Source organism: Ambystoma mexicanum, chromosome 1p, assembly GCF_040938575.1.
Source record: "Ambystoma mexicanum isolate Mex_15411 chromosome 1p, UKY_AmexF1_1, whole genome shotgun sequence".
NCBI lineage: Eukaryota > Metazoa > Chordata > Amphibia > Caudata > Ambystomatidae > Ambystoma > Ambystoma mexicanum.
Genome location: NC_090921.1, coordinates 319,888,392 through 319,915,647, shown reverse-complemented (window position 1 = coordinate 319,915,647; position 27,256 = coordinate 319,888,392). Strand labels below are relative to the sequence as shown.

At 45.8% G+C, this 27,256-nt stretch overlaps 1 protein-coding gene across 5 annotated transcripts in view; it reads right to left on the bottom strand.

Annotated features, from left to right (window-relative positions):
- Nucleotides 1-27,256, bottom strand: part of POLRMT (RNA polymerase mitochondrial) — an 886,091-nt gene that overhangs the window by 173,735 nt on the left and 685,100 nt on the right. For all 5 annotated transcript variants that reach the window (XR_011303298.1, XM_069647859.1, XM_069647870.1 and 2 more), the window contains 3 exons: nt 18,636-18,749; nt 17,705-17,757; nt 17,501-17,599 (listed from right to left, as the gene is read on the bottom strand). Coding sequence is in view for 4 of the 5 variants with exons in the window: in XM_069647859.1 (XP_069503960.1) it covers nt 17,501-17,599; nt 17,705-17,757; nt 18,636-18,749 (266 nt within the window). In the remaining variant the exon portion in view is untranslated. The remainder of the gene's footprint in view (nt 1-17,500; nt 17,600-17,704; nt 17,758-18,635; nt 18,750-27,256) is intronic.

Below are 27,256 nucleotides of genomic sequence, written 5' to 3'. Positions count from 1 at the left end.
CAACTTCAGTCAGGAATTCAGCAAGGGAGGGGAGGAGAGAAAGCAGATGCAGGTAATATGTATTGCTTCATATACCCCTAACAGATGTGTATCTTTAACAGGACATACTGGAAATGAAAAGGAATGGACAACAAGCAGCAACTCTTCCACAACTGCATATGGCCACAAAAAATGAAGGAAACGCTGTAAAAACCAACATAGACCGCCTGGACGTCAAAATGCAACAATTGCTAAAACATTTAGCCACCTTAAAAGATGTTGTACAAGAATGGGAAACATAAAATGCCACTGCCCTACCTTCACATGTACCTCTTCCCCATCCCACCGTCCCCAACAAAATCCCTGTGAGCAGTGACGTTTCGATGAGACCCCAAATCCTTGCCTCCCATCATGACGAACTTGTTCAAATCCCCAATTCCCCTGTGTATGTATCCATTTGGGCTACCCCTTGCCATTCCAAATAGTGTCTGTGTATCTTAGAAATTAAAGGTGTAGATGTAAAGTGTTGGTGGGTGTGTGAGTGCCTTTTCCTTTTGTGTTAAAATTGCATTAGGAGTCTGTGGCCCACAGTACTCTCTGAGATGGCTATAGTTAAGCAAAATTGAGGTTTCCCAGGGACACTGCACCTCCCCGGCATATGCGCAATCACAATGCAGTTATCTGTAGGCCAGCAGTACTGGCTGCATGTGCATATTTTATAATGCACCTGTAATTAGTTGTGGGAGCACACGTCTGTCCGTTCCACAGCTATGCGTATATAATCCTGTGTCCTGGTGACACCGCCCCTGTCCAGCATGGTGGGAAAAAGCTGTAGTGTACTTTCAGTAGGGTGAGGCGTCCAGCCATGTCCTAAGGACAGCTATGCACACGAACATTGCAGTTGCTGTAGCCTACAAACACCCAGCTTGTGCGAAAATGATCGCCAGACATGTGTCACACTTTTAATGAGTCTGGGGAGGGCCACCCTGGTCGCAGGACACCTATGCACACAAAGTATTCTGCCCAATACGCGTCCTGAGGACAGCCTGCGCCTGGACCCTTATTTGCCAGACACGATCCGGGCTCTCGGACATCAGAAATGTACTGTGTTCTGCAATGTAAAGAGTCATTGTGAAAGTACATTCTTACACACATCCCACAATGTGCCAATGTACATGTAACTCAGCGCCTAGCTGCCGCTGGGTTTTGAGCGCGATACAAATGACTAAATAAACAAACTATTTGCTTCAATGATTTAGGCCTGTTTTCCGGTTGTAAGGGCTGCACTGCAGAACTGCTCTGCATTCTGTTTTTGGCTTTGCAGAGTATGTTAGGGAGAATTCTCTCTTTAGGCTGAAATTCCTAACCTAGTGAGTCCCCCAGCAGCTTTGCTGGATTTCTGGAGTTTGTTTTTTTCTCCTGCCAAGAGTGAGACTCTTTCTCCCACTCTTGGACATGATTTATGGTGCTCCTTTGACTGTTAATGTGTTTTATGGGCTATGGGGTCCTTTACTCCATAGGGTCTCATGTGTTTTTACTATGTGTGTTAGATAGCACCCTCCGTGCCGTAACACAGGGTGACACCCCACCATAGACCCCATACCCTGGGACTGACTACTGTCTCCCAGGGCATGTAAAGTCACCATTGGCTTTACTAGTCCCAAATTATTAACAGAAACCAGTACAAACCATCATATTGTGGACGTACTGGTCGGGGCTATTCGATTGCCCTGGGGTCTGTTAGTCGAGGGGGCATGTCTCCGTCCCCCCTGATTGAGTTTTGGCTGGTGGCAGTGGATACTACTTTTTATATTCGACCGTGAATATTTCCCTATGGGATTTTCCCATTGTTCGAGGCTATCAACTTTATTTAATTCTCATAGCCTCGAACATACCGCCGGTTTATTTATTTAATATTAATTCACTGGTTGGTATTTTTTGCCAGGACTCGATTCTAAAATGGCGTTTGTGTTCTCTTCTGTGACTCCAACCCACGTCGAGCCCTTTGTTCTACTTTTTGGCAGGCTTCTCCACAGAAGCCTCCAAAAGTGGTGCCACTCTGTCTGGGTACCACAGGGGGTGTGGGAGGGGGTTTAGGCACCCTGGACTGAGTTACCTTGGTAACGGCAAGTCGCACTCTTGTGTGATTGGCCCAAGTGGTGAGCCGGCCGGCTCACCACTTAGCATGTTTGATTGACAGCTAGGCTGAGTGAATGGGGGTATGCTGCATAAAAGCAGGGCTTTGGGGACTGGAACTTCAGAAGTCCCCACAGGACCTGAGAATCCGACGAGGAAGAAGCTGAGCCGACCTACCACGATGACACAACCGGTGGAGCCCTGCAGAACCGACTCACCACTTCCCAACGACAGAAGATCTCCCGGCTGGAGAGGCTTCTTCCCTTGACTGGTGGGCACAACCAATTTATCTTCTTCTTTTTGCACCCCAGACCAGTTTGTGGTCGAACTGCCCGTGCCAAGCACCCCGGCAGCCGGATAGCCACTTACCACTGAACCGCGAATCAACGGACGGCTCCTTGTACCCGAGAAACTCCGCAGCTGGTTTCTTCCCTGGCAGTGCAACGGACTCCTGTCTTCCTCCCCAACGAGATCCTCTCTTCCCCCGGACGAAGCACCAACTTGCATCCGCTCCCAGGAACAACTGCCCCTGCTGGAGTATTCTCACCACTTTAAGGTACCGTGTCCGCTAGGCCTCCCTTTCTAAATATTGCGACAAGGTAATAAATAACCCCTTAACCTTCTGACGGAGCTCGCCGCCTTGACCCTCTAACTGGTCCCTTTCTTTGATCCAACTCCTTTTTGAACAGTTACAAGACTTTTGTGCACTGCAACCGTGTGACCTTGGACACATTTTGTTTTGATCCTCTTAAGCGGATCCGGCCTACTGACTCTGAATTCATGGTGTTACTTTGCCTTCCTCTCTTGTTGTGTTCGTGAAAAAGTGCTGGGATCTGTTTCAATTTATTCTCAGCTTTTCTCTCCCTTTTTAAAACAAATTATTAGAGTGCCATCTACGTTAAGCGCTCACCGCTGTCTGAAAATAAGTGGGGCTTTACTTAAGACTGGTCTAATATTCTTTTAAGGGAGTGTATATCTTTTAGTGACCGTGTTTTTGAATTGCTTACTATTAGTGCCTGTGTGTTTTCTAGATGTGGTTTTAAATAAATATCTCTTTTACACCCATTGTGAATACTCTGTATACTGCCTAACTCTTCTTGAGGGAAGTCTGACTGCTCAGCCACAGCTACCAAGTAAATCTGTGTGGTACAGACTGCTACCAAGTGGGTTTACTGCCAAACACCTGTAGTCCTAAATCTTTTGCAGTGGTCCCAGAGGGAACTGCACAGGTTTCTGCCTAACAGAGTAGTTGGCCACATTGCTTTGTGGTGGAATTGCTTTCCGAGCAATTCTGCTGTGCTATGTTACCCTTGCAACAAATGGCAACCATGGCTGCTGCCTCAATGCCAGCAGCACCCTCGCCACCACCACCACCTCCTTCCAAAGGGACTGGACAAGGGAACAGACATGCTGATGTAGATGGGGATAAAGAGGAGAGCGAAGATGAAGTAGAGGAAATACCCTATGTCTGCAGCCAGCGTGACTGCTGGGTGTGGAAACTTTACCAGCACAGGAGACGTGCCAAAATATTGTGCTAACCAGGTGAGATGCACTTACTCAGGCGCTGAAAACCTGGCTTGTACAGCTTTGGCTCCACCTCCATGCGACAACATATCAAATCGAAACACAAGGCAGCAGAACGGAGGGTAGTGCCCTTCGAACAATGCAGTAGATAACTTTCCTCTACAGCATATTCCGCATCTGCTCCTGCCAACACCAGGGACACTCCTGTAGGGCAGCGGATCCCTAAAGCATCCTTGCATGCCATATATGCTGTGAAGCCAACCCTTACCTGTCAAGGGTCATTGTATTGTGCATGTACTGCAACGCTGTACTCTGCAGGGGGGAGCAACTTCAAAGTGCTTTCGAGAGTTCAGTCCGGGAGCATGAGAATGACTGCCCCCTACTTAAGTGAGGGCCACCCAACATCTTCCTCTCTCTGCGCTTCCCCTATCTTATCCCGGTGGTTAGTACCCCTTCGGTACCCTCCCATCCCTTCCTTTCCTTCTGTGTCATGTTATAAGACCAAGAAAGATGCAAAACAACGGAAAAAGTAAAAAAAGTTTTTAAAAAAGGCTCCTTTCAGGGCCACCTTGCAGAGGTCAACAATGGAAATTCCAATGAAAGGATGCTGGCCAGCGCGCAGCCTATCCGGTCCAGAAATTGCGCTGTAAATAATGGGAGGCGTGGCTCTGTGAAAAACATTCCAGTCAGTGTGGGTAGAAAGGGCTGCCTGTAAAAAAGTGTTTTTTTGTGGTGTTTGTTTGAGTTTTGAAGGGTTGACGTGCGCAAAACCTTCTAGAAAAATGCTCGCTGTACTTGCAGAAAAAACATGATTGCCAGTATCAGCAAGATGAACGCCATTTGTGGGAAAAATCTTTGTTATTAAATGTAATATTTCCATTGTGGAAGTAGGACAGGGTCACATGTCGGAAAAAGGCACACACAGCCTTCTTGACAATGCACCTCGCTTTCTCCATTTGCGGACCAAATGAACAACGCAGCCACATCTGTGTATCCGTAATGCGACAAAAAAGTATGCAGGAGTTCGTAAACATACGCATGACCTGGCCAAGTGCCTCCTCCATCGCAAACTGCAGACAAATTCCGGTAACATGTCCTAAACTTTTCCCTCCACACTGAAGAATAATAATGTGTGGATGATCGAGCCTCACCAAAGGGCCACAAATAGGAACCAAAATCAGCCACTGCATTGCACGTAACTCCATATCAGTGTACATACACATGATAGATTCCAAAATGTGCAGCCACTGCACAGTGTTTTCCATACACTCTGCCTCCTGAAACACACAGCCATAACCCATGGGCTAATGCATTCCTCTCTACAAATACACCTTCTGCCACAGTCTCTGTGTACACACCATACCCACAAACCTTATTGAGCAATCCCTTAGCCTCCAAAGTCCCATTTCCATGCCTGCGATCCTCAAAAGGCCTGGATGTGTCACATACAAGACGTATCATGCTGTGTGCGGGAGTGGAGTAATACATTTCAACCAGAGTAGGGCATTTTGTCTTGGCTCTGAAAAGAGCCTTTTTTGTTAGGTGCTTGTAAAAAACACCTTTTTTCCAGTTTTTTATATGGGTTTTTGTTTTCTTCTCCTCACATTCTTACATTAACCTCTTCAACGCATCTTTTAGATTGTAAAACAAAATACCATTTCCAGTGGTGGACAAAGAAATGCCATTTGCATGGAAAATGTACACATTTCGAGAATCAAGGATGTCAATGTCATATGCGAACATCCCAGCAGCGGCCACAAAATCACACATGCTGCTGTTTATAAAACACCTTCCTACCTCTGGCTGGGGACAAATTACATTGCAATAGTCCCATACTCTTCTTGGTGGCATGGATGAGAAAACCACCTTGGCAGTGGGAAAAATCAGCTTCACTGCTTTCATCAGCTTCTTTAGTTGATGGAACAAACGTGAACAAGCCATGTAACCCAAATGCAGGGATCCATAATGCACCACGACAACATGAACAGTAGTGACAGTGGTCACATGTCTGCAAAGTGCAAGCACAACGCCAAAACTGTATCACAATGCCTCCACTCCTTCGAAATCGAAATTGTCACCAAAGTCTCTTTCCAGGACATACCTGTGCAGATCTTGCACAAAGGCATCACCCACGATCAGTGCTCCAGATAGGATTTTGAGGTGGGAGTAGTTTACGCATGATTTTTGAAATTAGAATGCAATTTTAAGAGAGTAAAAATGTGTTTTCTCCTCTGCAAGAGAGTAAAACAGATCCAACATATACACCCACTCCGAGGCTCAGCCAAGGGGAGTTTAAGAAAGGGTTCACAGCATAGTGGTAATCACAGGTGGGAAAATCTCAGGCCCAATACAGTCGGTACACAGCACCAGATAGGTGCTCTTTGGTGACCAGATAAGATGACCGTAGTAGTACGCAGGGGGAGCACGGGCAATCAATGGACTATCGAATGGAGGGTACCCACAAGTTGCATGGGGGAGGGGGAAAAGGGCTAAGGGGTCAAAGAAGCCATTTGGGAGAGGAATGGGGGGAGGATGGTCAGGTCGGCACCTCGTTGGGATAGGAGGGCAAGATGGGCTGCAGAATCAGCGGGCTCTGGATCTTGCGGCAAAACCAAATGGTGTGCTCCTGGGCAAAAAAAAAAACGGTTGTAATGGACAGGACATTGGAAGGGTTAATTAGCTATGTCGTCGCACAGCATTTTCCTGATATGGAGCTTGTTTAACAAATATTTCATTGTCCGGTGGGTTTTATAAGGAAAGATTGCAGTGGGTGTTTCTTTGTATGGGGCGAATTATAACATGCTTACGCGCAACTGTTTCTTTCCTCGTTACGAACTTGCATAACGAGGTAGCATTGTCCAGTGAGAGGTTTCATCACGCCTATGTTCAAGTGCTTCTGTATCGGATGATAATCATTTAGAATGAAAATATTAGCGTGATGCAATTGGTTACCATGCCTAGGCACCAGTGATGTGGTTTCTAGACCAAGCAAAAAGCATGAGTCAGGTTAGTTTGGCTAGGAAACGGTAGGATGATTAGGACGAGGTGGAAGTTTCTAGGCCCTGGCCCTTTTTGGCGATCTAACAGTACAGCGGCTATTTTCACAATACAAGCTTTTGCACGTAGTGCGCGCATTCCCAATGCATGGTAGGTACAACAATTGCATCACAGTGGTAAACCAACGCACCAAACCATGGCGTCTAAGAACTGGAAATACCACCATTGCGATCCGGGCCACGGCTACCAAACGTATCTCAATGCAACCCATTCTGCGAGAATACAACACCTGTATTGTCCTCAAAATTCTTGCTAACCCACAACATTTGTCTCGCCACGAACATTTGGCCAAAGTGTTGCTTCCGGCCATGTTTTAGACCCCTAGTTGCCAAGGCCGTTGGGGACCCTGAAATTAAACTGCGTCTGCCGAGGACAAAATTCCCCACAAATGCACTTGTCGTTCCAATTTGGGTGCGCGCATAGCGTGCTGGCCAGAAACCTTTCTTTAAAGGCATCCAGCATATCCCCTCTTATCCACCTCCAGCAGTGCTCTTTCTGAAGTGCCGTTCTAACCCTTGCACCGTCAATTTCAATTGTGGTGCTTTCCCTTTCCCATCCGCCCAAGTGAACCATGGAATGCACAAGTTAACAATCGTTGCACGTGCCTCACCAGCAGCGCGGCCGTCCCTGTACTGCAAACTATGTGCGCATGCCCTCCTTACTAGCATTAAATGCATTCACAAGTAGGGCAACCCCTCTGCCTGCCTTTGCCCCCCCACCCCCTTCGTAGTAGCACGCCATCCTATTCCCTATAAGCCAAGGTCCCCATACGTCTCGGGTTGGGGTCACTTTTGCATGGTCAACGCACCACATTGCGGCGGCAAAACAGGGGCATTGAGGTTTTCTGTCACCCGCTATTATGGGAAGGGAAGGCCGCACAACAGGAAGTGCTCCCGAAGTCGAGTAGGATGATCAAGCAACCGTCCGTTTTAAACTGTTTTAAATAGCGTTTTTTTTTCTCTCCGACAGCCTGGACCATGCAAGATTATATCAGATAGAGGCTGTCAGAGAGAAAATAAATGCAATTGAAAATCGCACCCAGCAGCAGAAGGGCTGGATGCTTACCTGGCTGGTGTCTCTGGTGTCACCTCGTTTATAGCCTCCTCTCTCGGCTCACTCTGCAAATAAAAAAATGCAGCAGGACACGTGCGTTTCTGGAAAGGTCTTCCAGGAGGGGGTTGTGAGGGGGTGGTTTGAGCCCTGGATTAGGATACATGCTTCAGATAGAGACTGTCAAGGGAAGTGTCTGCCTGCCTCAAGGCAGGAGCTTGATTGCTACAGTGCCATCTAGTGGCAGAAAGTATTTTTTTTTATTAATAAATACAGCCTACATGGTATGCAGTAGAAAAACAAATCATCCGTATTTCGTTTAATTATATGCGTAAAAAGGCACGTTGTGCACCTTAACTGTAGGGCTGCCCACGATAAACACGGTGCATCTCTTCATCTCTGCCAGCCTCACTACAGAGTAATGAAAAAAGGGTATTACCGCCCCTTCCTGTGAACCACACCCCTGCACCCGATTGAATAATCCCCACAGTCCCATTCACATGCCCAGAATGCTGAGAAGGGCAAGATGAGGCACGTGCACTTCCCCAACTCCTACTTTTTTCCAGCACTCCCCTCACTAGGTACTGTTAAACAGTCACACATGCAACCCCCAATCACATCCAAGACCTCTGCACCTAACACTATAATTTCTGTACAACACTCCATATGTACGTTAAACATGCAGAGTGCAAGTCTTGCGTGATTCGAAAGCACCTCCAGTAGAAAGTTCTGTAAAACTATCCAAGATTTCTGCATCAACATTCATCCACATCGGCAACCATCACCACAAGTATAGGTTTAAATATTTTTTCTACAGCAGGTTTACAACTCTGTTATAAGTGCCTCTGAGCAGGGTATAAGCCACTGAACCTCCATAACGTACTCAAAAAGCATACTGTCATTTCTCCCATCACCTACCATCAAGTGGCAGTGCAATGGTATGTGCTTGGGAAGTTTTCATTTACCCACATCGGCCATTGTAATATCCAAACAGTTACTCTTTTTTCCTTCCGACAATGGTACTTATTTTTTTCTGCACTGACGCATCTCCTACAAAATTCGTAAAATTATCGCACAAAAGGAGCACCGAATGTATCCTACCAACCTAAACCAACATACATTGCATGCATAAAAACAGAGTAGCTGCCATTTACCTTGCACACTTCACAGAATGTAACATTTCTTACAAAGGCAAAAAAAATGTATGTGTGCATTGACAACAGCACCATTCATAAATGTGGATACTTAAGTCCAAGAAGTAAAATAATTTCTGTACTCTTGTAGGAAGCATATATGTGCAGAAAAGGTAATGGATTTTCGCACACAAACACATTTTCCTTTTCCAAGCTGTACACCTTTCTCAACTATTTTTTCACCCTTCTACAACTAGGACTAATCCATTTGCAAAGTAATTACTCTTACACCAATGCACACACTTGCTAAATGGCACGTCATACGGTACACTTCCAAATTAAACACATGCCCCTTACCAACATCACTGATGCTCCCAAATCACCATTCATAGACAAAGCCATCCAATTACAGACACACACTGCCAACACATCCCACTACCCTTTTATGTAATGCATTCTCCAAATGCAGTCAGTATGATATGATAGTTTATTTATATAGCGCCTATATACAATGTGTTTAAAAGCGCTTCAATGCAAGGGAGGGAACAAGGGGAAATACAATGACATTCGTACAGGCCAAGCAGTAAGGATGTGAAATTAACTATCGTACTCGGCCTGACGACATTTCAGATAGTGCAAGAGCTAAGACATAGATAAGGAAGGGAGGAGGAGAGTGGGAAGGAAATGGAAACAGACAGGCGGTAGAGCCAGAGAAAAACAAAAGGTGACGGAGAGGGGTGCAGAAAGATAGGGGAGGAACAAAACAAGCAACTATTTTACTAGGCCTGACAACATTTCTGGTACAGCTGGAGAAAAACAAAAAGGTGAGGGAGAGGGGTGCAGAAAGGTAGGGGAGGAACAAAATAAGCGACTGTTATACTAGGCCGATGACATTTCAGGTAGTGCTGGAGAGGGGGTGGGGAGGAAAAAAACAGTAAGGGAAGGGGGGAGGAGACAGACGAGGTTGCCATCATACTAGGTCCAGGGACAATTCTGATAGAGTAAGTGCATAGAAGTAGTAAGGGGAGGAGGGGAGGATATAGGAAAAGGGAGAAAGGGAGGAGGAGAAGAGAACAGAGCGTAAGCAGTCAAAAAGAGTGGAGAAGCAAGAGGGGAGAGCAAATACAATTGCAGAAGTCAGTGGTAACACAATGTTGCAGGCCAGGATACAAGATGAAGTTGGGAACAGCATGATTCAGGGCCACAAGGAGTACAAGATGCAAAGGAAGTCCAGCATGAGAGTTGAGAAAGGGTGACGCACCGTGAATCAATGAAGTCTTTAAAAGTCTAATCCAGCATTGGCCACAAGATGCAGATGGTGAAACCATAATTTAACAGGACAGACTCCTGCAGAAGTATGCCATGAGCAAACATTGTCTTGCTGTCTTCTTTCACAGTTGCAGTTACCACCTCTGTTCTAAAGGCCAGTGGCATGTCAACTTCAAAATGCAACCCAGAGGAAGCCTACTCTCGACAGACAACAGAGTAAATGCAATGATATCGAGGAGGTGCACCTCTTACTAAGACAGTACGTTATTCTTGTATATTAAGGTACACAATTGCATCAACCCACTGCTATTTGCTTCGTGCTTACTAAGTGCACCTCAGCATTTGCTCCCTTTTTGTTATGTCGCCGGCATTATAGCAACTCCCAAATAGCAATATAGCATTCCCACCGTACACGAACATTACACAGTCATATACCACTATCTGTATTCCTACCCTCATATTCATCCATTCATGCACAGATATACATCACAAAATGTGCAGACCTACACTTTCCTTTTTTCTCCAACAGCTGTGTCAGAATGCCTAGCAAAAAGGAACTCTGTTAAAAACAACGCAGATATGGACCAGCTCTACCTAAAAGCATAGAAAGTACCGATGCAGCCCTAGCAGATTTTGTACAGAAAGCTGAAAAAGAACACCTAATACAAATTAGTATGCAATTGTAGCACGCAAATGTATTGCAAATGGCACCAATTGTTGAAAACATTTATTGAAACGGCCCACACCAGTTGTGCTTAAAAATAGGCCTGCACAGAAATGCTGCACACAAACCTACAAACAGTGGCTCACAAATAAGTCAGGAATTAGACTAGTGTGCTTCAATGGTAAATGCATGTTAAACAGACAAGTAGATCCACAGGATGTGCTAATGTACTTTCTGCAGTTACTGGAAAGTAAAAACATACCCATAAATCACACTTTTCAGATTTCCTACATGTGGAAATATACATGTACTCTCTGCACTAATGTAATTCGGAACAAGTCCCTAACAAACACTTTCTCTATGCAGTTGTACCCAACTGATTCCATTTCAACAGGAGGTACAAAAATCAAACCACAGCATATTGTGTAGGCCTTGCAATTCCGATAAGGGTTCCAACTTTCATATACAATCCCATAGGGGAATACATAATATAAATGCTTCCAACGTACAATTAGGATTGGGAAAAAAAAGTAACTAAGCTTACTACCTTAACTCAAGGACAGGTATCATTTGGCAACAAAAAGTTCACAGGCGACACAACCAGGTCAGGTCTGTGCTGAGTACATTAGAAAGCACGTTCAATCTTTGAAGAAGTTGTAAAGGAATTTGTTTCCTTTCATGAAGGAGAGGCCCAAAAATCTCCTTTCCCAAAGGTACTAAAGTGCATAAAATGGCCCTGCACCCACGTATGCGCTTCCATTGCACACAGTCTGCCAACATACACCGTTGATTTGTAACACACTGCACATATAAATAGATAGGGGCTATATATATATATATATATATATATATATACACACATATACATATATACATACACACACACACATACACACATATATACATATATACATACATACATACATATATATATATATCCAAAGGAGAAGAGGAAAAGGCGAACCTCACTCCCGCGGGCCAAATGCACATAGCAAACTCCAAAATCAAAGACAAAAAAAAAAAAAAACACTGTAGTAAATACGGATGTTTTTTAATGTTTAAAAGTTGCACAAAAAAGTATACAACATAACGAGCAGCAACATAAACACAGAGGCAGGACGCTGTGGTGCACGACCTGCAACACAACGTGTTTCGCGCTACACTGAGCGCTTGATCACGTGGGGAGAGAAAGGGTTAGCTGATATTAATGTCAACAAAGCCGGCAGTCCTACAACACTGTCAATCAACCCTAGAGGTGCCATGGCAGTAAATAGAAACAGTGGCAGCCATGATGTAATAGAGTCAGGAGCATGAATATACATACGATGCTGGAATCCAGCCTACACAGAATTTGGATCAAGGGGCAACCCCACAAACTCAGTGCATAGTGCACAGATACTGCTGAATATGTATAAAAACATGGCATCAAAGAAAACCGTATAGCGTTGAAGTCAACATGCATATCAAAATACCATATATACACAATAGTCAATAGAAGCAAGTATAAAACAGGATGTGGCAAGATAATCCCCGAATTTCAAATAAACATGCACACAGTAAAATAGGAGATTTTGCTCTTCATATTAGAAATGGCTGTATGGAAGAAATATTAAATGTTGAAAAAAGCAGAGCTGTATGCAACAATAAAGAGAACATATGAGGTGCACAAAAGAAAAGAGCAGGCAATGACAACCAAATGCAGACAAGGCTACAGGTCAATATAGTGGTTGCAAAGATTATAAGGATAAGCAAAGGGCTAAACTGCTGGTGCAGAAATGGAGGTGAAATCACAGCCATTAGGGGCAATGCAATAATGACCCAAAGTATGGAGTCACAGTAAAAAACAACCATACCTGAACATTAGACATGCCGAATATAATGAGTACTATGTATAAAAATACTCAAATCTACACAGTAAATTGCAAACAAGGTTGTAAGGAAAATTGAAAAAAACGCAAAAGTAATAGTAAAACTAATGCGCACCTCATAATATAAAATAATGCAAAGATTCATTCCACTGTAGAAGCCAGCCAAGGCAACTAATATAGGGGGTGGTCACTGCTCTAAGAAGGAATCAGGGCAAGTAGTATGTGATACTTGATACAGGTATGTTCCACAAATAAAATGCATAAAAGACAGAACAGCAATATATCGTCAAGGCCTCAGATTGTCAGGGCCAGAATAAAGTGCAAGTGCAAAGCAGCTGGAGCAGTCCTGAGGATAAAATGCCAGAATGGCAATTATCATAACCCTGTAGTTATGTAAACACATATCAATACAAATGCCAAGGTAAAATTACATTGAACAGATATACAGTCCATTGGATGAAACAGGCAAAGCAGACCAAGAGACAGAGGGGAAACCAAGCCGAGGCCACAAAGGTAGGAAAGCCAGAAATGAACCTCTACATAAGGAAAAAGATAAATACCACATCCCCCACAGATTGCGATAGTGAACAGCCAAATCAAGAGTGAAGAATTAATATAAAAAAGAGTGAGAAATAAAACAAACATACCCAAGAGTAAAGAAACCCATTAAGGAACAAAAATGAAAGTCATAAATAGACATTCATGCAGGAACAGGATAAAGGGAAGAGGAAGAATCAAAACCAGACAGAGAACCGCAGAAGAGGATACGCTAAGTATACAGTTCCTCATCCACATTGTGACCATTTGGATACTTGGTATTGAAGTCCAAGATAAATCTTGTTTCCAGTTGTCTTAGTTTCAAGACACGGTCACTGCCCCTGGGGTGAATGGGCAGATGTGCCACTGCAAAGAATGTTAAGTTGAAATTGTTCTCATGTTCCTGTTTAAAATGTTTGGCCATGGGGTACGCAGGATCAGCGTTCTTAATGGTTCTGAGATGTTGAAGAATTCTCAATTTGGTTTGCATGTCGTGCTCCCAATGTACCATTTCATACAAGGGCATGAGGGAACATACACCACAAAAGTAGTGTCACAGTTGATCGAATATTTTATCTTATGATGGATTTTAGTGACCGGGTGTACAAATGATTTCATCACAGTGGCATGTGCGCAAGCTTTGCATTCCATGCATTTAGTGAACCCCATAGGAGAGGCGGAGAGCATAGTCATAGCAGAGCGATTTTTTTCTGCTGGGGACAGAAAGCTAGAAACAAGTTTGTCTCTGAGGGCGGGTACATGTTTGTATGTCATAGTAGGGCGTTTAGACAATATGGGCACGAGATCATTGTCTGAAGTGAGGACACGCCAATGTTTTTATATATATATATTGTGTCAGCTGTACATTCATTGCACCATATATAAGGTACCAGCATGTCTCCATGTACGTAACAGGAAGTTCTACGTAACTGAAGAACTTAGCATTGGCAATGCACGATAAAATGGTAACACGTTGCGGCCTGATTTTGGTTTTGTAGCCGCATGGTGGCCGGAACTGGAAACTTGTCATACCTCTCTATCAACAGGGGAAAAGCTCATTGTAAAATAGGCTTCAGTGGTACGCATGAAATGCCCAAAATGTAGAGGTTCTATGCAATTGAAAAAGAAAATCCATATACCAGTATCAGAGTGTTGGTATGCATGGCTGCAGTGGGTGTGGCCAGGGTCCAGCCTCTTGGGTGCATGCCCTACGTCCTTTGGCCATGCACCCAAGAGCCTAGGCCTTGCCCACATCCATTGCAACGTTATGCAGGCATGCAAGCGAACATGTAGCCGGGTACCAGAACCTACAACCATAATACAGCCACCAGCACTCCTACCCAATCCCTGCACCATAATACAGCCATGCATGTAAACATGTAGGCAGTTACCAGAATCCACAAACATAAAACAGCCTCCGGCACCTCTACCCACTTCCACTCACATAAATCTTCAAAACATTGTCCTTATTCCCAGCAGTCTATTGAATACACAGAACCAATACATCATTGTACAGTGCAGTTCTCTAATCTGCGCAATGGCCACAACCCAACCACATAAAACATTCACCGGAGCCCTGCACACACAGTATTCTAACATCACCCAGTAGAAACACTGCAGGACTGTTAACTCCATCATGCCCTGCCATGCACCAAAAACTGTAGGATGTGCTAACAATCACCACACCCATTCAACCAAGAATATGTATAATGTGGACACAGCACGCATGCAAGGCAATAATGTGAAACCTACTTGCAACTAGTGGACATACTTTTTGGTGGAAGGCCTCCAGTCATACATCCAAGGCGCTAGGGGCTTACCACACACAACACAGCCTAGTACACCCTATGCGAAAATGCTCATATGTGCAATCCACTCCCCATCTGCAATTGAGCCGGCCAGCACTCCCCACAGAAAGAGGTCACCTCAGGACCTGTCGTGCCGGAACAAAGGCTGCCTGCAGTCCCCATATAAGTTTGTCGCCTGAGGAGGTACCGCAAATTGGCCGAGTACGCACAGATACACTCCCGCACCCTTTCCATCCCCTCTTCCCACCACCATATGCCGGAAAGCATGTTTTCTAGGCCCTTTCGCCCCGCACTATCCTTGGCTACAGCATGGCGGCGTTACACAAAATTATGACGCACATCACGCTTCCATCCAGCCTCTGGGCGCGTCCAATCTCTGCCGATATCACGTCACAATCCAGGCCAATCAGACTTTTGACCCAGGAGCGAACAAGGAAATGGGTCCGCGGAGAGGAGCCAGATATCAGGAATTTCTTGAGAAGTCTATTTTAACTCCTTTTTAAAAAAGTACAGGACTAATTATCACCAAATTTACAAAAGCACGCTTTCGGGACCAAGACATGGCTCCTGCCGTGAATTTCTTGAAAATCCGTCCAACAGTTTGGGCTGTACGCGTGCGCAAAGTCTGTCCATTTAATCTATGGAAATAAAATGTGGGACCCCCCCCCCGCCACCCCTTTAACGTTGGCCCCCTCCCTGTATGAAACCTCACCAAACTTCCCAAATACATTCTGAGCGGGCCATATACTTTTTTTGCAAAGTTTCATGTGAATTCATCCAGGCGGAGCGAAAGTATAAGTCTCTCAAAATGGGTTGAGCAACTTAACCATACTACAAGGCTGTTACCGTGGGCCGTGTAATATATTCTTACTATCCTGATGCTTTAGAAGCTGTGTGCCTGTGTTCAGGAAGGGAACACCATATGCTCTAAACAGTGCTGGGAGAATCCTAATAACCACACAAATGTGATGAGTTTCTAATTGATATCCACTGTGAGAATAAAAAGGTCAGAATCACAGTAAAGAGCACCAGCAGGCTGACGTAGTAACTATCACACTCTTTGTTGTGATGAACAATGAGCCATTAAGTCGGAGGCTGGGTGCCATAATGAAAAGAGTTTGTAAAGCTAACAAAATAGACAAGTGCCTACTTTCCAGAGTGGCATTGTGATGATCATAGAAAAAAAAAAAGAAGAAAGGATTTTGGTAAAGGAGCTTAAGTTGATGAATATATGTACATGATTCATCATTTTCGGCATAATTGTGCCAATTAGTCAGTGGCTAAGTCAGGATGAAAATGTTCCAACACCAAATGGAGGAGGTGGTAAAATATCTGAATCCAGTATGCGCCTGAAGTAATTTCAGAAGTAGAGTAATATGTGGGAGAAAGGTATTCATTAGAAACCACAAGCTTTTTGTGTTTGTTCAAAGACAGAATATCATCAAACGAAAGACCAAGTAACTAACCATGCTTGAGAGACCGCAGTGCCTGGTTCCTGAAAGGAACTCTCCTTGTAAATGCTGTGTGAAAGCTATTCTCTAAACACTAAGCTCAGGCGATCTGAGAGCTAAATGCTAAATACAGATTGGAAATGCCTTTGGAAGTCTAATGGGCAACATATGTGAACTGGTGACACTGGTTTATTCTTTGCAAGTTGGGTTACGCTGTAACGTAAATTCCAAGAACTTCTTCAAGTGAACATCGTCAAAGCAGTCCACCTCTGCCACCAATACATTTAAAGTGCTATCACATTGTGTTCTTGCTCACTGAATATTTACGTCATACTTCGAAACATCTTAATCATTCAGGAAGAAACTGGAACTTGCTATCCATTATAACCTCCAAACTTTACACTTTGAACCCTTGTGCGGCATCAATGAGAATAAACACACATGGCAAATTAGGTCATGGTGACAAGGATTAACCTAAATCTGTCACCTGAAAAAATCTGAAATAAGCACAGCATGCTCCAATAGACTGTATAATGAGTTTCCTTTCATGACTCATGCCTTTTCACTCATGTGGTCGTGCTTAAAGAAGTCAATATAAAAAAAAAAACAATACTTACAAACGAATTCCCTTCAATAGTTACTAGGGATACTCAGTTTTACAATTAAGCAACAGGTACTAGCAGAACTGCAGATGAGCACTGAATTTGAAACATGAAGATAGATCCTTGGTCCAGAGGAACCACTGGCCCACGACCACAGACATCTGTCACTGCTGCTTTGTTGCAAGTCACTTAAATGTTTGGGGCCAGTTTTATAGAAGACTGAATGCAGCGTCTTCACTGCTTTTTGGGCACATCTGCATCATCGGATTAATCAAATTACTTCTCTCATCACTACCTTATTTGCATATTTTGGTTTTTGTTTGAAACATTCTGGGGCTGACATTGAGGCCCCATAGAAAGATTTGGTAAAAGGGAATAGTGCGGCTCCGAGCAAGGCCAGGCCAGCCATGGAAGAAAGTTACCTGTAACAATGGAGAGCTGTCAACATCATGTGCGTGGAGTCCAGCGAGTGAATGAAATTAGGTGGGAAAGCATTCTTCTGCTTCACTGTGTCAGGTTTTCTGAAGAAGAGAAAGGAGTAGTGGGGTGGGAGGATGTGAGCTGCAGGAGACTGTAAAACATGAGAATTGTAAAAGACATCCGCAGATGTTTAAAGTATCACTTACTCGCTGGGATCGTAGTTTGTCTGGAGATTTACAGCCTGAATGCTGCCACGCAGCTGCAAAGGAAAAAAATTAATCAATAAAAATATACTCTAATTAATGCTAACTTCATAGGGTTCACTCATGCTGGACTAACTGCAGCCGTCCATCACACCGCACCGTCTTTCTGCATTGCCACCCTTCCACTGTAAAACAAGGCATCAACCCATAGCCATATCACCATGCCTTACAATCATGCTGAACACATAAGTAACATAGGTTTTGCAATACCCTCCCGTTGATGTTCGTAAAGGAGGTAGTCCCCCAGCCCACACGTACTACTATCCTTACATCGGTGGGACATTATTACACAATTCCATCATTTCACAAGGAGCCCAGGATGGCCACTCGCAGTAGTCTACAATAATTCTACAATGCAGGCCTTAAGCAGCATGCATATTCCCGCAAGGGAAGAAAGGGGCAGGCCTCCACAATGTCCCATGATCCTTCTGCAATGCCTTTCTCTGACTACACGAATGTCCACCCACCCATGAACAATATATTAATATGACAGGGTAAGGGAGAGCCACCCAGAAAGACCATTTATATTTCCATAATAGCATCCTTACATTGCAGGGCACTGTGCAGACCCCACTTTCAATGATCTATAACATGGTTAAAATGTACAGAAAAGTAATCAGAGAAACTAAAAGCTTCCATGTCACTTGAAACTTCAGCAATCCCATTCCCAAAAAATGTGCAGTAGAACCCAGGAAATACCCTACAATAATTTCAGAAATACCATTTGTGCACCACAACAGGTTATCCCTGGAGAGGAAGAATAGCTCTGGGGCAACACGATTGTCTTGGAAGCAAAACAACGCAGCACAACAAGTTTGAATCTCGATTAAGCGCGTTATAAAAGAACAATTATAATTACTGGGAGAATACTTACAACAGTGCACTTGGTCCGATGATATGGCTGCACGATGGGAAGACCCAAAGGAGTGATCCACTCCACTGTGCTACCAGACTTTGAAATCAAGCGGGCGCTCTCTGTAAGCCAGAGCTGTTAAGAGAAATGGTGGTCAGTGCTAGCCTAACAAAGAGTTGAAAGAACACAAGTAATAACAGACCCAATGAGAGACATTGTCGGTCTAAACAAGCGAGTATACCAAGAATGAAGTACCTGCAACCTATAAGAGCACCTGTGTGCGAGTAATGCGAGCTGCTAGCGCTATAAAACAAACAAATCGGGAAGGAGTGCGGGAGAAGGGAGCATAAAAGCAATGACATGACAGACCTGTGTGAAATGGTAACTGAGATCCAAAGAAATGACTGCTGTTCAATGTACAGAGGCTAACTAAAGTACAGATATTCAAAAAAGGGGGGGCTACAACAAAAGAGAACGTAGCTGTGCAAGTATAAAGTAAAGGTGTGCAAGAGAGATGAGCCCACAGCCAAATACTGGCGAGCGGTGAAAGGGGTGAGAGCCTACAGGCAATCAATGGACTGCTCTGATGCACTTGGGAACCTTCTACAAACCGGTTGATTGCTATTCAGGGCAGGGAACATATTTTTTTTTAAACTGTTTATTTTTGCAACAGAGCAGAGTGAATACATTACAGATCAAATCAGAGCCCCGCTGTCAACCCCTCAACCCTACCCACCCCCCTCCCCCTTTCCACCTAGATCTCTTCTCCAGCTCTGTCCGTTTCTGTACTCCCCAGAACTCTTGCAGTGTTCCAGGGCAGGTGGGTTAAGGTCCGGGAGCTTCCGGTTATAGTCTAGGAATGGGGCCCAAATGTCCTGGAAATGATGCAAAGTCCTTATCTTCTCAGCAATAAGAATGTCCCACATCTTCCCCCACCACAATGCCACCAACGGACCCTCAGCGGTCTTCCAAGTGCGGGCCACCACAATCCGCTCTGTGAGGAGTGTAGCTTTTCTTCTCGACCTTGGGTAGCATCCCGGGACCGGGGACCCCAGCAGGATCGGTTCCGCCTCGAGTGGAATTGTCTTCTGGGTGATGTCCGCAAATATGGTTATGCATTGGGACCAAAAAAGTTGAACCTTCGGGCATGACCACCACATATGATGGAAGGAGCCTGGGTGTCCACGTAGTCTCCAACAGACGGGGATCAAGGTTTGGTTTATGTGATGAAACCTTAGGGGAGGGGGGGTAATAACAGCGTGATAAGAGTTTATATGCACATTCTTGGTTTGTGATGCAAGAGGACGCGGAGTGCGTTTGTGACCAAATGTCTACCCAGTTCTGGTCAGTTAGTGCGTGCCCTAGATCCGCCTCCCATTGGGCCTTAGCTCGGGTTTTGGGGCTAAGGATGTCTCCCAAAAAGCATTTGTATAGAGCGGAGACCCTTCCACGAGCTCTTGCAACGTAAGTTCAAGTGGGGAGGTCGTGACCGTTGCTGCTTGCTGGGTTTGCGGGTGGGAGCACCAGTGTTGGAGCTGAATGTATGTGAATCTGTCCTCTTCCATCAGCTGAAAAGTCTCTTTGTATTGTTCAAATGTTCGGGGGTGACCTTCCCTGAAGAGTTGGCACAGTGTCTCTAGGCCTCCCCGATACAGTTCTTGAAGTTGTGGGGAATGGCTCCGGGGGCAAAGGAGGGATTCATAAAGACCGGGTAGAAGGGGCTTAGGCCCTTCGGGATCTTTTGTCGCCACCGCGCCCAGTCCCAACCGTTTAACATGTGTTCAGTGGAGAGCAGAAGCGCATCCCCGCTTTGTCGGCGTTGCTGTGGAGTGTGCGGGAGAAAGCGCAGGGGGAGAGGCAGCCGGGATTGTTCTATCTCCACCCATCGGGGGCGCCCTGAGGTCATTAGCCAGGCGTGGATGTGGGCCAGCTGGGCCGCTATTTGGTAATTCTGCAGGTCAGGTACTCCAAGACCTCCCAAGTATGCATTCCCCAGCATTGTTTTCAGGGGATCTGGGCCTTATTGCCTTTCCAAATAAATTGGAGCAGTTTCCTCTGGAGCCCCTGGAGTGAAGCCAGCGGAATAGTTATGGGGAGAGCAGAGCATGCATACAGAAATCTGGCAAGGAGATTCATCTTGCTCTCTGTAATGCGCCCCATCAGGGAGATTTCCTGAGTTGCCCACCTTTTTAGGTCTTTTTCCAGTTCACAGAAAAGTAGGGGGAAGTTTGCTAGATAGACCGCTTTTGGGTCGGCTGGGATGTGGACTCCCAAGTAGGGGATTTCTTTTTCTCTCAGGTAACCTATTTTAAGATTTGAAAAATATACCCAACGTGAAAAGAAGAATGAAAGGGCAACTGGGTAATTAATGTGCTCCTGAGTCCCTCCCTCTGTACTCCATACTCGTTGGGCATTCTGACCATTGAGACAGACCATAGTACATTTTTGTAGTACCAAACTATTTTGGCCTTTATGTTTTGGTGTGAAGCTGGGCGCATGTCCAGCCATAGCCATGCCTTAACAGGCTCCGCCCTCTGATTCACCCTGGAGTCCTTTTCTCTGAACCAACAGTACTGGATACGTACAGCAACATGCTGGTCTTTGCCACTCACTTTTGAAGTCTTCCTTTTGCATTACAGTGCAGATGGGGAGAAGAACAAGTTACTTACCAATTGGTAACTATCTTTCGACTGGATGTTCCTCCAATGTATTCCACATCTTTGACATGTAATGTCCACAGTTGTGCTGCTTCGGAAATGTTTCGGCAGAGGGCGTCCTGCGTCGAGTCGATGTCCCTCGAAGGCCTCCGTCGAGGGTGACGTCATCGGATGTTATAAATAGGACGCACGGCATCCATAGCCTCAGTTCATGATTTTTCCCCTCCACAACATGTGACATGCTCATATACAATGCCTGCTTAACTGCACATAGCCTTGTGGGAACTCAAGCTGCAATAGCATAGGAAATTCTTCAGAGAGTCAGGCTAGTAGGGCAATGAGGGATACGTTGGAGGAATATCCAGTCGAAAGAACGTTACCAGTTGCTAAGTAACTTGTTCTTCGAAAGGATTGTCCCCTCCAACGTATTTCACATCTTTGACAGACTCCCAAAGCAGTACCAGTGATTGGAGGAGGGAGAAGAATTTATAAATACCCAATCAGATGGCAGACTAAAGTACTGCTTTAGCAAAGGTTCATATCCGGACCAAGGGAAGTATCCAGGGAATAATGCTTGACAAAGGTGTGGATGGAAGACCACGTTGCAGCATCACATATATTCTCAATAGGAACTCCCCGTTGCAGGGGTGTGGATGTAGCCACGCCCCTGGTGGAGTGAGCTCGCAAACCCTCAAGAGGGTCCTTGCCAGCCAATCTAACATTCAGTAATGGGGAGGATAATCCACAAGGACAAGGTCTGTTTGGTAACAGCCTGGCCCAATCGGTGTCCAGTGTACCCCACAAAAAGCTGGTTGTCCACTCTTACCCTGGACATCCTGGAAATATAAAAGCTCAAAGCTCTCCTAGGGTCCAACCTATGGAATCTCTCCTCTTCCTTACCAGGATGAGGAGGAGGATAGAAAGCAGGAAGAACCACTGTCTGGCTCAAATGAAACTCAGACCCTAACTTAGGTAGGAAGGACGGATGTACCCTTAGTATAACCCTACCCTTGTGGAACACAGTAAAGGGTGGCTTAGATGAAAGTGCCTGCAATTCACTCACTCTGCGAGCAAATGCAACTGCAACCAAGAAAACAGTCTTGAAAGTCAACAGTCTGAAAGAACAAGAGTCCAGAGGTTCAAACGGAGCACCCATCAGGAATTTCAAGACTAAATTCAGATCCCAAACCGGCACCTGAAAAGGGGATGGCGGGAACACATTGTGAGCCCTTTTAGAAATTGGGAAATCAAAGGAATCTTAAAATAAGAACATTCTTCAGACGAGCGCTTGAAAATAGACCGCGCTGCCAGGTAACCATTAATGGTACCCACTTGAAGACCCTTGTGGACCAAAGAAAGCAAGAAAGAAAGAACCATTGGAATGGAACACTGAAAAGGATAAACATCCCGGGAGGATAGCTCAGCGGCAACGCGTTCGCCTTGGAAGCAAGACGACACGAAGCAACACAGGTACGATCCCCGGGTCCGTGCTTAGAATTTCTGGGAATTTAAGCACGTTATAAATGTGCAAAAAAAAATAAAACAATTCCTGTAACAGCGCCTCAATGCCTGTGGGCTGTGTGAACGCTTTAAAAATGCGAATCAATAAACATTGTGGCCTCTGCACCAGTCGCAAAACCTACGCCAACAGTACAGGGATTTAGTTGCCGGACGTCTAGCCGAAAGCAACACCCCCATCACTTCATCCGGGAGGTCCCAATCCTTATATCTCAACCTTTCAGAAACCAAGCGTGAAGATTGAGAGTCCGGACCTCTAGATGGATAACCCAACCCCCCACGCAAGTGAGAACAACTTCTGTGGGGAAGACGACGATGAGGACAGATGGACATTTCTAGAAGGTCTGGGTACCACGCTCTCCTGTAGCAATTAGGATCAGCCGCGTCCAGCCCAGACTGAAGGGATTCACACATGGCATCCTTGGCATCCTGCACAATAGCAAGAAACCCATCCCTTTCTTCCCCTTCAGGAATATGCTCAGCCGCTAGAGAGTTCCACAGAGTGAAAATTTGGCTAAGGCACAGGTGGAGTTGGCCGATTTCAGTGTCGTACTCCTAGTCGAAAATACCTTACGAGCCCATCCATCAAAGCGCTTGTCGTCCCTATCAGGAGGGATGGTAGGGTATGCAGCCTGCCTCGGGGTGGCCGTGGCCGCCTGACCCACCAAACTCTCAGGAGTGGGATGAGTGGATAGGTAGCCAGGGTCGCTACTGGATGGGCAGTATTTCTTTGTCAACGACTTGTTGACTGCCGGAAGAGTCTCCAGGGTCTACCAAGTAGCAGCCACCCTTTCCTGTAAAGCAATGTGAAATGGCAACACTGAGTCAGTGGACGGACCCTGATCTAAAATGTCAATCAGGTCATCCTGGGTGAAGTCAACTGGAGGGCTGGACCACCCTAAATACGTTGTAACTCTCGGCATTAACCTCCTATAAGAGGATTCAGCATGAGCCCCAGGCTCCGGTCTCCCAAACTCCATCTAAGGAGATGTGTCAAGACCACGGACGACATGTAGAGACTGACGCAGATCCTCCAACTGACTGTCCTCAGAAAAGACCATGTCAGGAGCCTCAGGTGTTTCACCAGGAGTATCAAAAGGCTCCACATCAGACCTCCCCTCATCCTCAGAAATGTCCTGCAGAGAATGAAAGAACTGCTTCCTAGGGACCGGAGTGACCCTGGAGTCAAGAACAGGCCTCACAGTCTAAGATAGAGCCTTTCTCAGAGGATCCACAGCCACAGGGGCCTCCAACGGCCAATATTGGCCATTTGGTCCGATGGGGTGAAGCTATGGGCGCTGTGTGTCCCATTTATAACATCCGATTACGTCACCCTCGACAAAGGCTTTCGAGGAACATTGACCCGACACCATCGACGCAGGACACCCTCTGCCGAAAAATTTCCAAAGCAGCACAGCTGTGGACATTACATGTCAAAGATGTGGAATACGTTGGAGGACACAATCCATTTCAAATGGCATTTCTCCAGACACGCAGCTTGTAGGTGTTCTTTGGTTAAGTGCCACCACCCCCTCTCCGACCCACTTCCCCCCACTGATCTTACACTATTCTCCCTCTCCCAAGTCTGAAGAGTACGCACTGAAGTCTATCTTATCCCTTAAACCATTCAACTGTAAGGGTGACTTCTGTCCTCAGCACCTCTTAAAACTGCGTGCCTACTTTATCTCCACTCATCACCGACTTTGTGAATGCCTCCTTCAAGGCCAGCACTGTCCCCAAATGCATCAAATCCACCTGCATCACCCTACTCCGTAAATAAAACCTCACTTGACCCCACCAACTACCGCCCCATCAACACAGTATCCTTTCTGCTTAAAATCCTAGACCATGTTGCATGTTCCCAAGTCCAACACTTCCTAGAAGCCAATCCTCTTCTCGATTCAAAACAATCAGGATTCAGACCGAATCGCAGCACTGAAACTGCCCTGCTGGACCTTAAAATGCAGCTGGACAGCATCCAAGATGCAGGGAGTCTTGCCATACTCCTCCTCCTTGGACTCTCTGCTCCTTTAGACCTGGTTGACCACAGTTTGCTCTGCCAACACTTGGGTTATCACTTCCTTTTCTCCACCGATGCCATTGCCTGGGTGAAATCCTTCCTCGGAAATTGCACTTCAAGAATTTGCACTGGAAGCTTCCCAGAACCTCTGGGTGTTCCACAAGGCTCCCTGTCTGTGCCCCACACTCTACAATACCTATACAGACATCACATACACCAACTTTGCCGATGATACTAAAATGCTCATTCCCATCACTGGCAACCACTATGAAGACACCATTGATATCAACAAGATCTACGCCACCATCCAAAACTGGATGCCACCCACAATCTTTGTCTGAATGACGATAAGACTAAACTTCTCATTGTGAGATCCCTTTTTCGCACCAGCAAGCTCTCCTCATCCTACTCTGATATCTCTATGATGTCACTTCAATCCATGTTCTCAAACAAGTTAAAATGCTGGGGTTCTACCTGGATGCTGAACTCAACACGTCTAAACCCATCAACGCCCTGGCCTCATCCACGGAGTACACTCCAAGTTAATTTTCCAAAGTAGACAATTGCTATCCCCACCCAACTGTCTCACACACAAGAGCTCTCATCAGCAAGCTTGATTACTGCAATGTCCTCCTCATGGGCACGTCTTCAACAAACCTATTTAACCAGCAACTCCTCCAAAATAAAGCCCTTCGGGCAGCCTTGCTCCTGCGCCGCTCTGATCACGTCATGGCCTCTACATATGAAGTCTATTGGCTACCCATTAAAGCTTGCATCGAGTTTAAAACTCTGACATTGCTGCACCACTGCATTTATAACATAGCCCCATTTACCTGAACAAGTGCCTCTCGCGGAAACATGATGCACAATCTCTCCAATTATCTCATTGTACATTCCTTGCTACTCCCAGTTTCAAAAAGTCCAGAGCTGGAGGTTTTAGCTTTGCGTCACTGCTCTGATTCTCTGGAACTCTCTTCCAGCTCATATCAGTGATGAAACCACCTACACCATCTTCAAGAAATTAGTAAAAATCTGGCTCTTCAACAAATATGAATAATGTCTCCATTACTCGTTCAACCACATGTACCATCCAATTGTGTAATGTCCCTTATCCTTCCAATTCTGTACATACCCCTAAATGTACTGCCCATGACCATGCAAATCCCTATCCCAGTTTCCCCCACCCGCCCAAAACACCACCATCAAACATTGCACTCAAAGGGCCTCATTAAAAGAACAGTGGTGGGGTACAAAAAAGGTGGTAAAGGAACGGTAATTCCGTTACTGCCACATTATCGCACTGCTATACTAGATGTTCAGCAGTGAAATGGAGGATTCACCTCCAGCAAAAAGCTGGGAGGTGCACTACCACCTCTGGCACTCAGCTACCTTGCTCTTCTACCTCTCTGGGCCATCTGCCACCTCCATCTACCTCTGCCTCTTTCACTGGGTGCACGTCTCTCCTGTACCCCACCCCGGAAGTCTTTCAAAAGTGGCAACTGGTCCACCTAGATACTCTCACTGCTCGCTCTGCTGTCAAATACTCCTCGAAGACCTTGATCTGGATGTTCTCGCTCTCACTGAGACTTGGTTCACAGCCAGCTCTGTCACGTGTTTTGACACTCTCCTCCCTAAGGGCTACAAGATCCTCTCCAAACCCAGGACCAATCAGCCTGCAGGTGGAGTAGACCTGATCTTTCCTGAGTGGGTACCTACCTACTCCTCATTTGAATACCTGGTCTGCAGGCTCTCTATCTCTCCTGGCCTCTCTCTGACTCTGGCCACCATCTACAGCCCACCTGGCCAGGTCACCCTCTTCCTCTCTGAATGGGCTGATCCCTTCTCTCTCCTTGCCTCTTCTTCTAAGCTTCTCTTCCTCATTGAAACATCCACTTGGACTCCTCTGACCACTCTGGGCTTTTCCCCCAACCTTTGCGACTTTCTGTCCCTCTCTATTCTCTCTGCTCCGACACACCTTGGACGTTCTTTTCTCCTCAGACATCCCCTCTCTCTAACCCTCACGCTATCGCACTCTTGGACTGACCACTTTCTGCTTTCCTCTCACCTGAAACTGTCTGTCCCCCCGGCAAAACCTACCCCAGCACTGCCCCCTTCCTTCGCAGTCATCCGACCTATGAAGCGGGTGTTAGTTGCCGCTTTTGCCTCTACTTTCTCTCCTACCCCTGCGGCTGACTCCCACTGACAACCTTGGCTTCTCATTTCATCACTAAAACCCAGGGTGGGTCGGTGGGGGTGGGGGGAGGGTGTTCTCCCTCTCCTCCCTCCCTCCACCCTCCTTCTCTCCTCAGTCACGGAAACTGCTCTCCTTAACTCCCATGAAGATCTGCTCTCCAAACTTGACTCCAGCTCTCACTCTGTCCTCATCCTCCTTGACCTCTTCTCGGACTTTGACTCAGTCAATCTCACCACCCTGATCAACAGTCTCA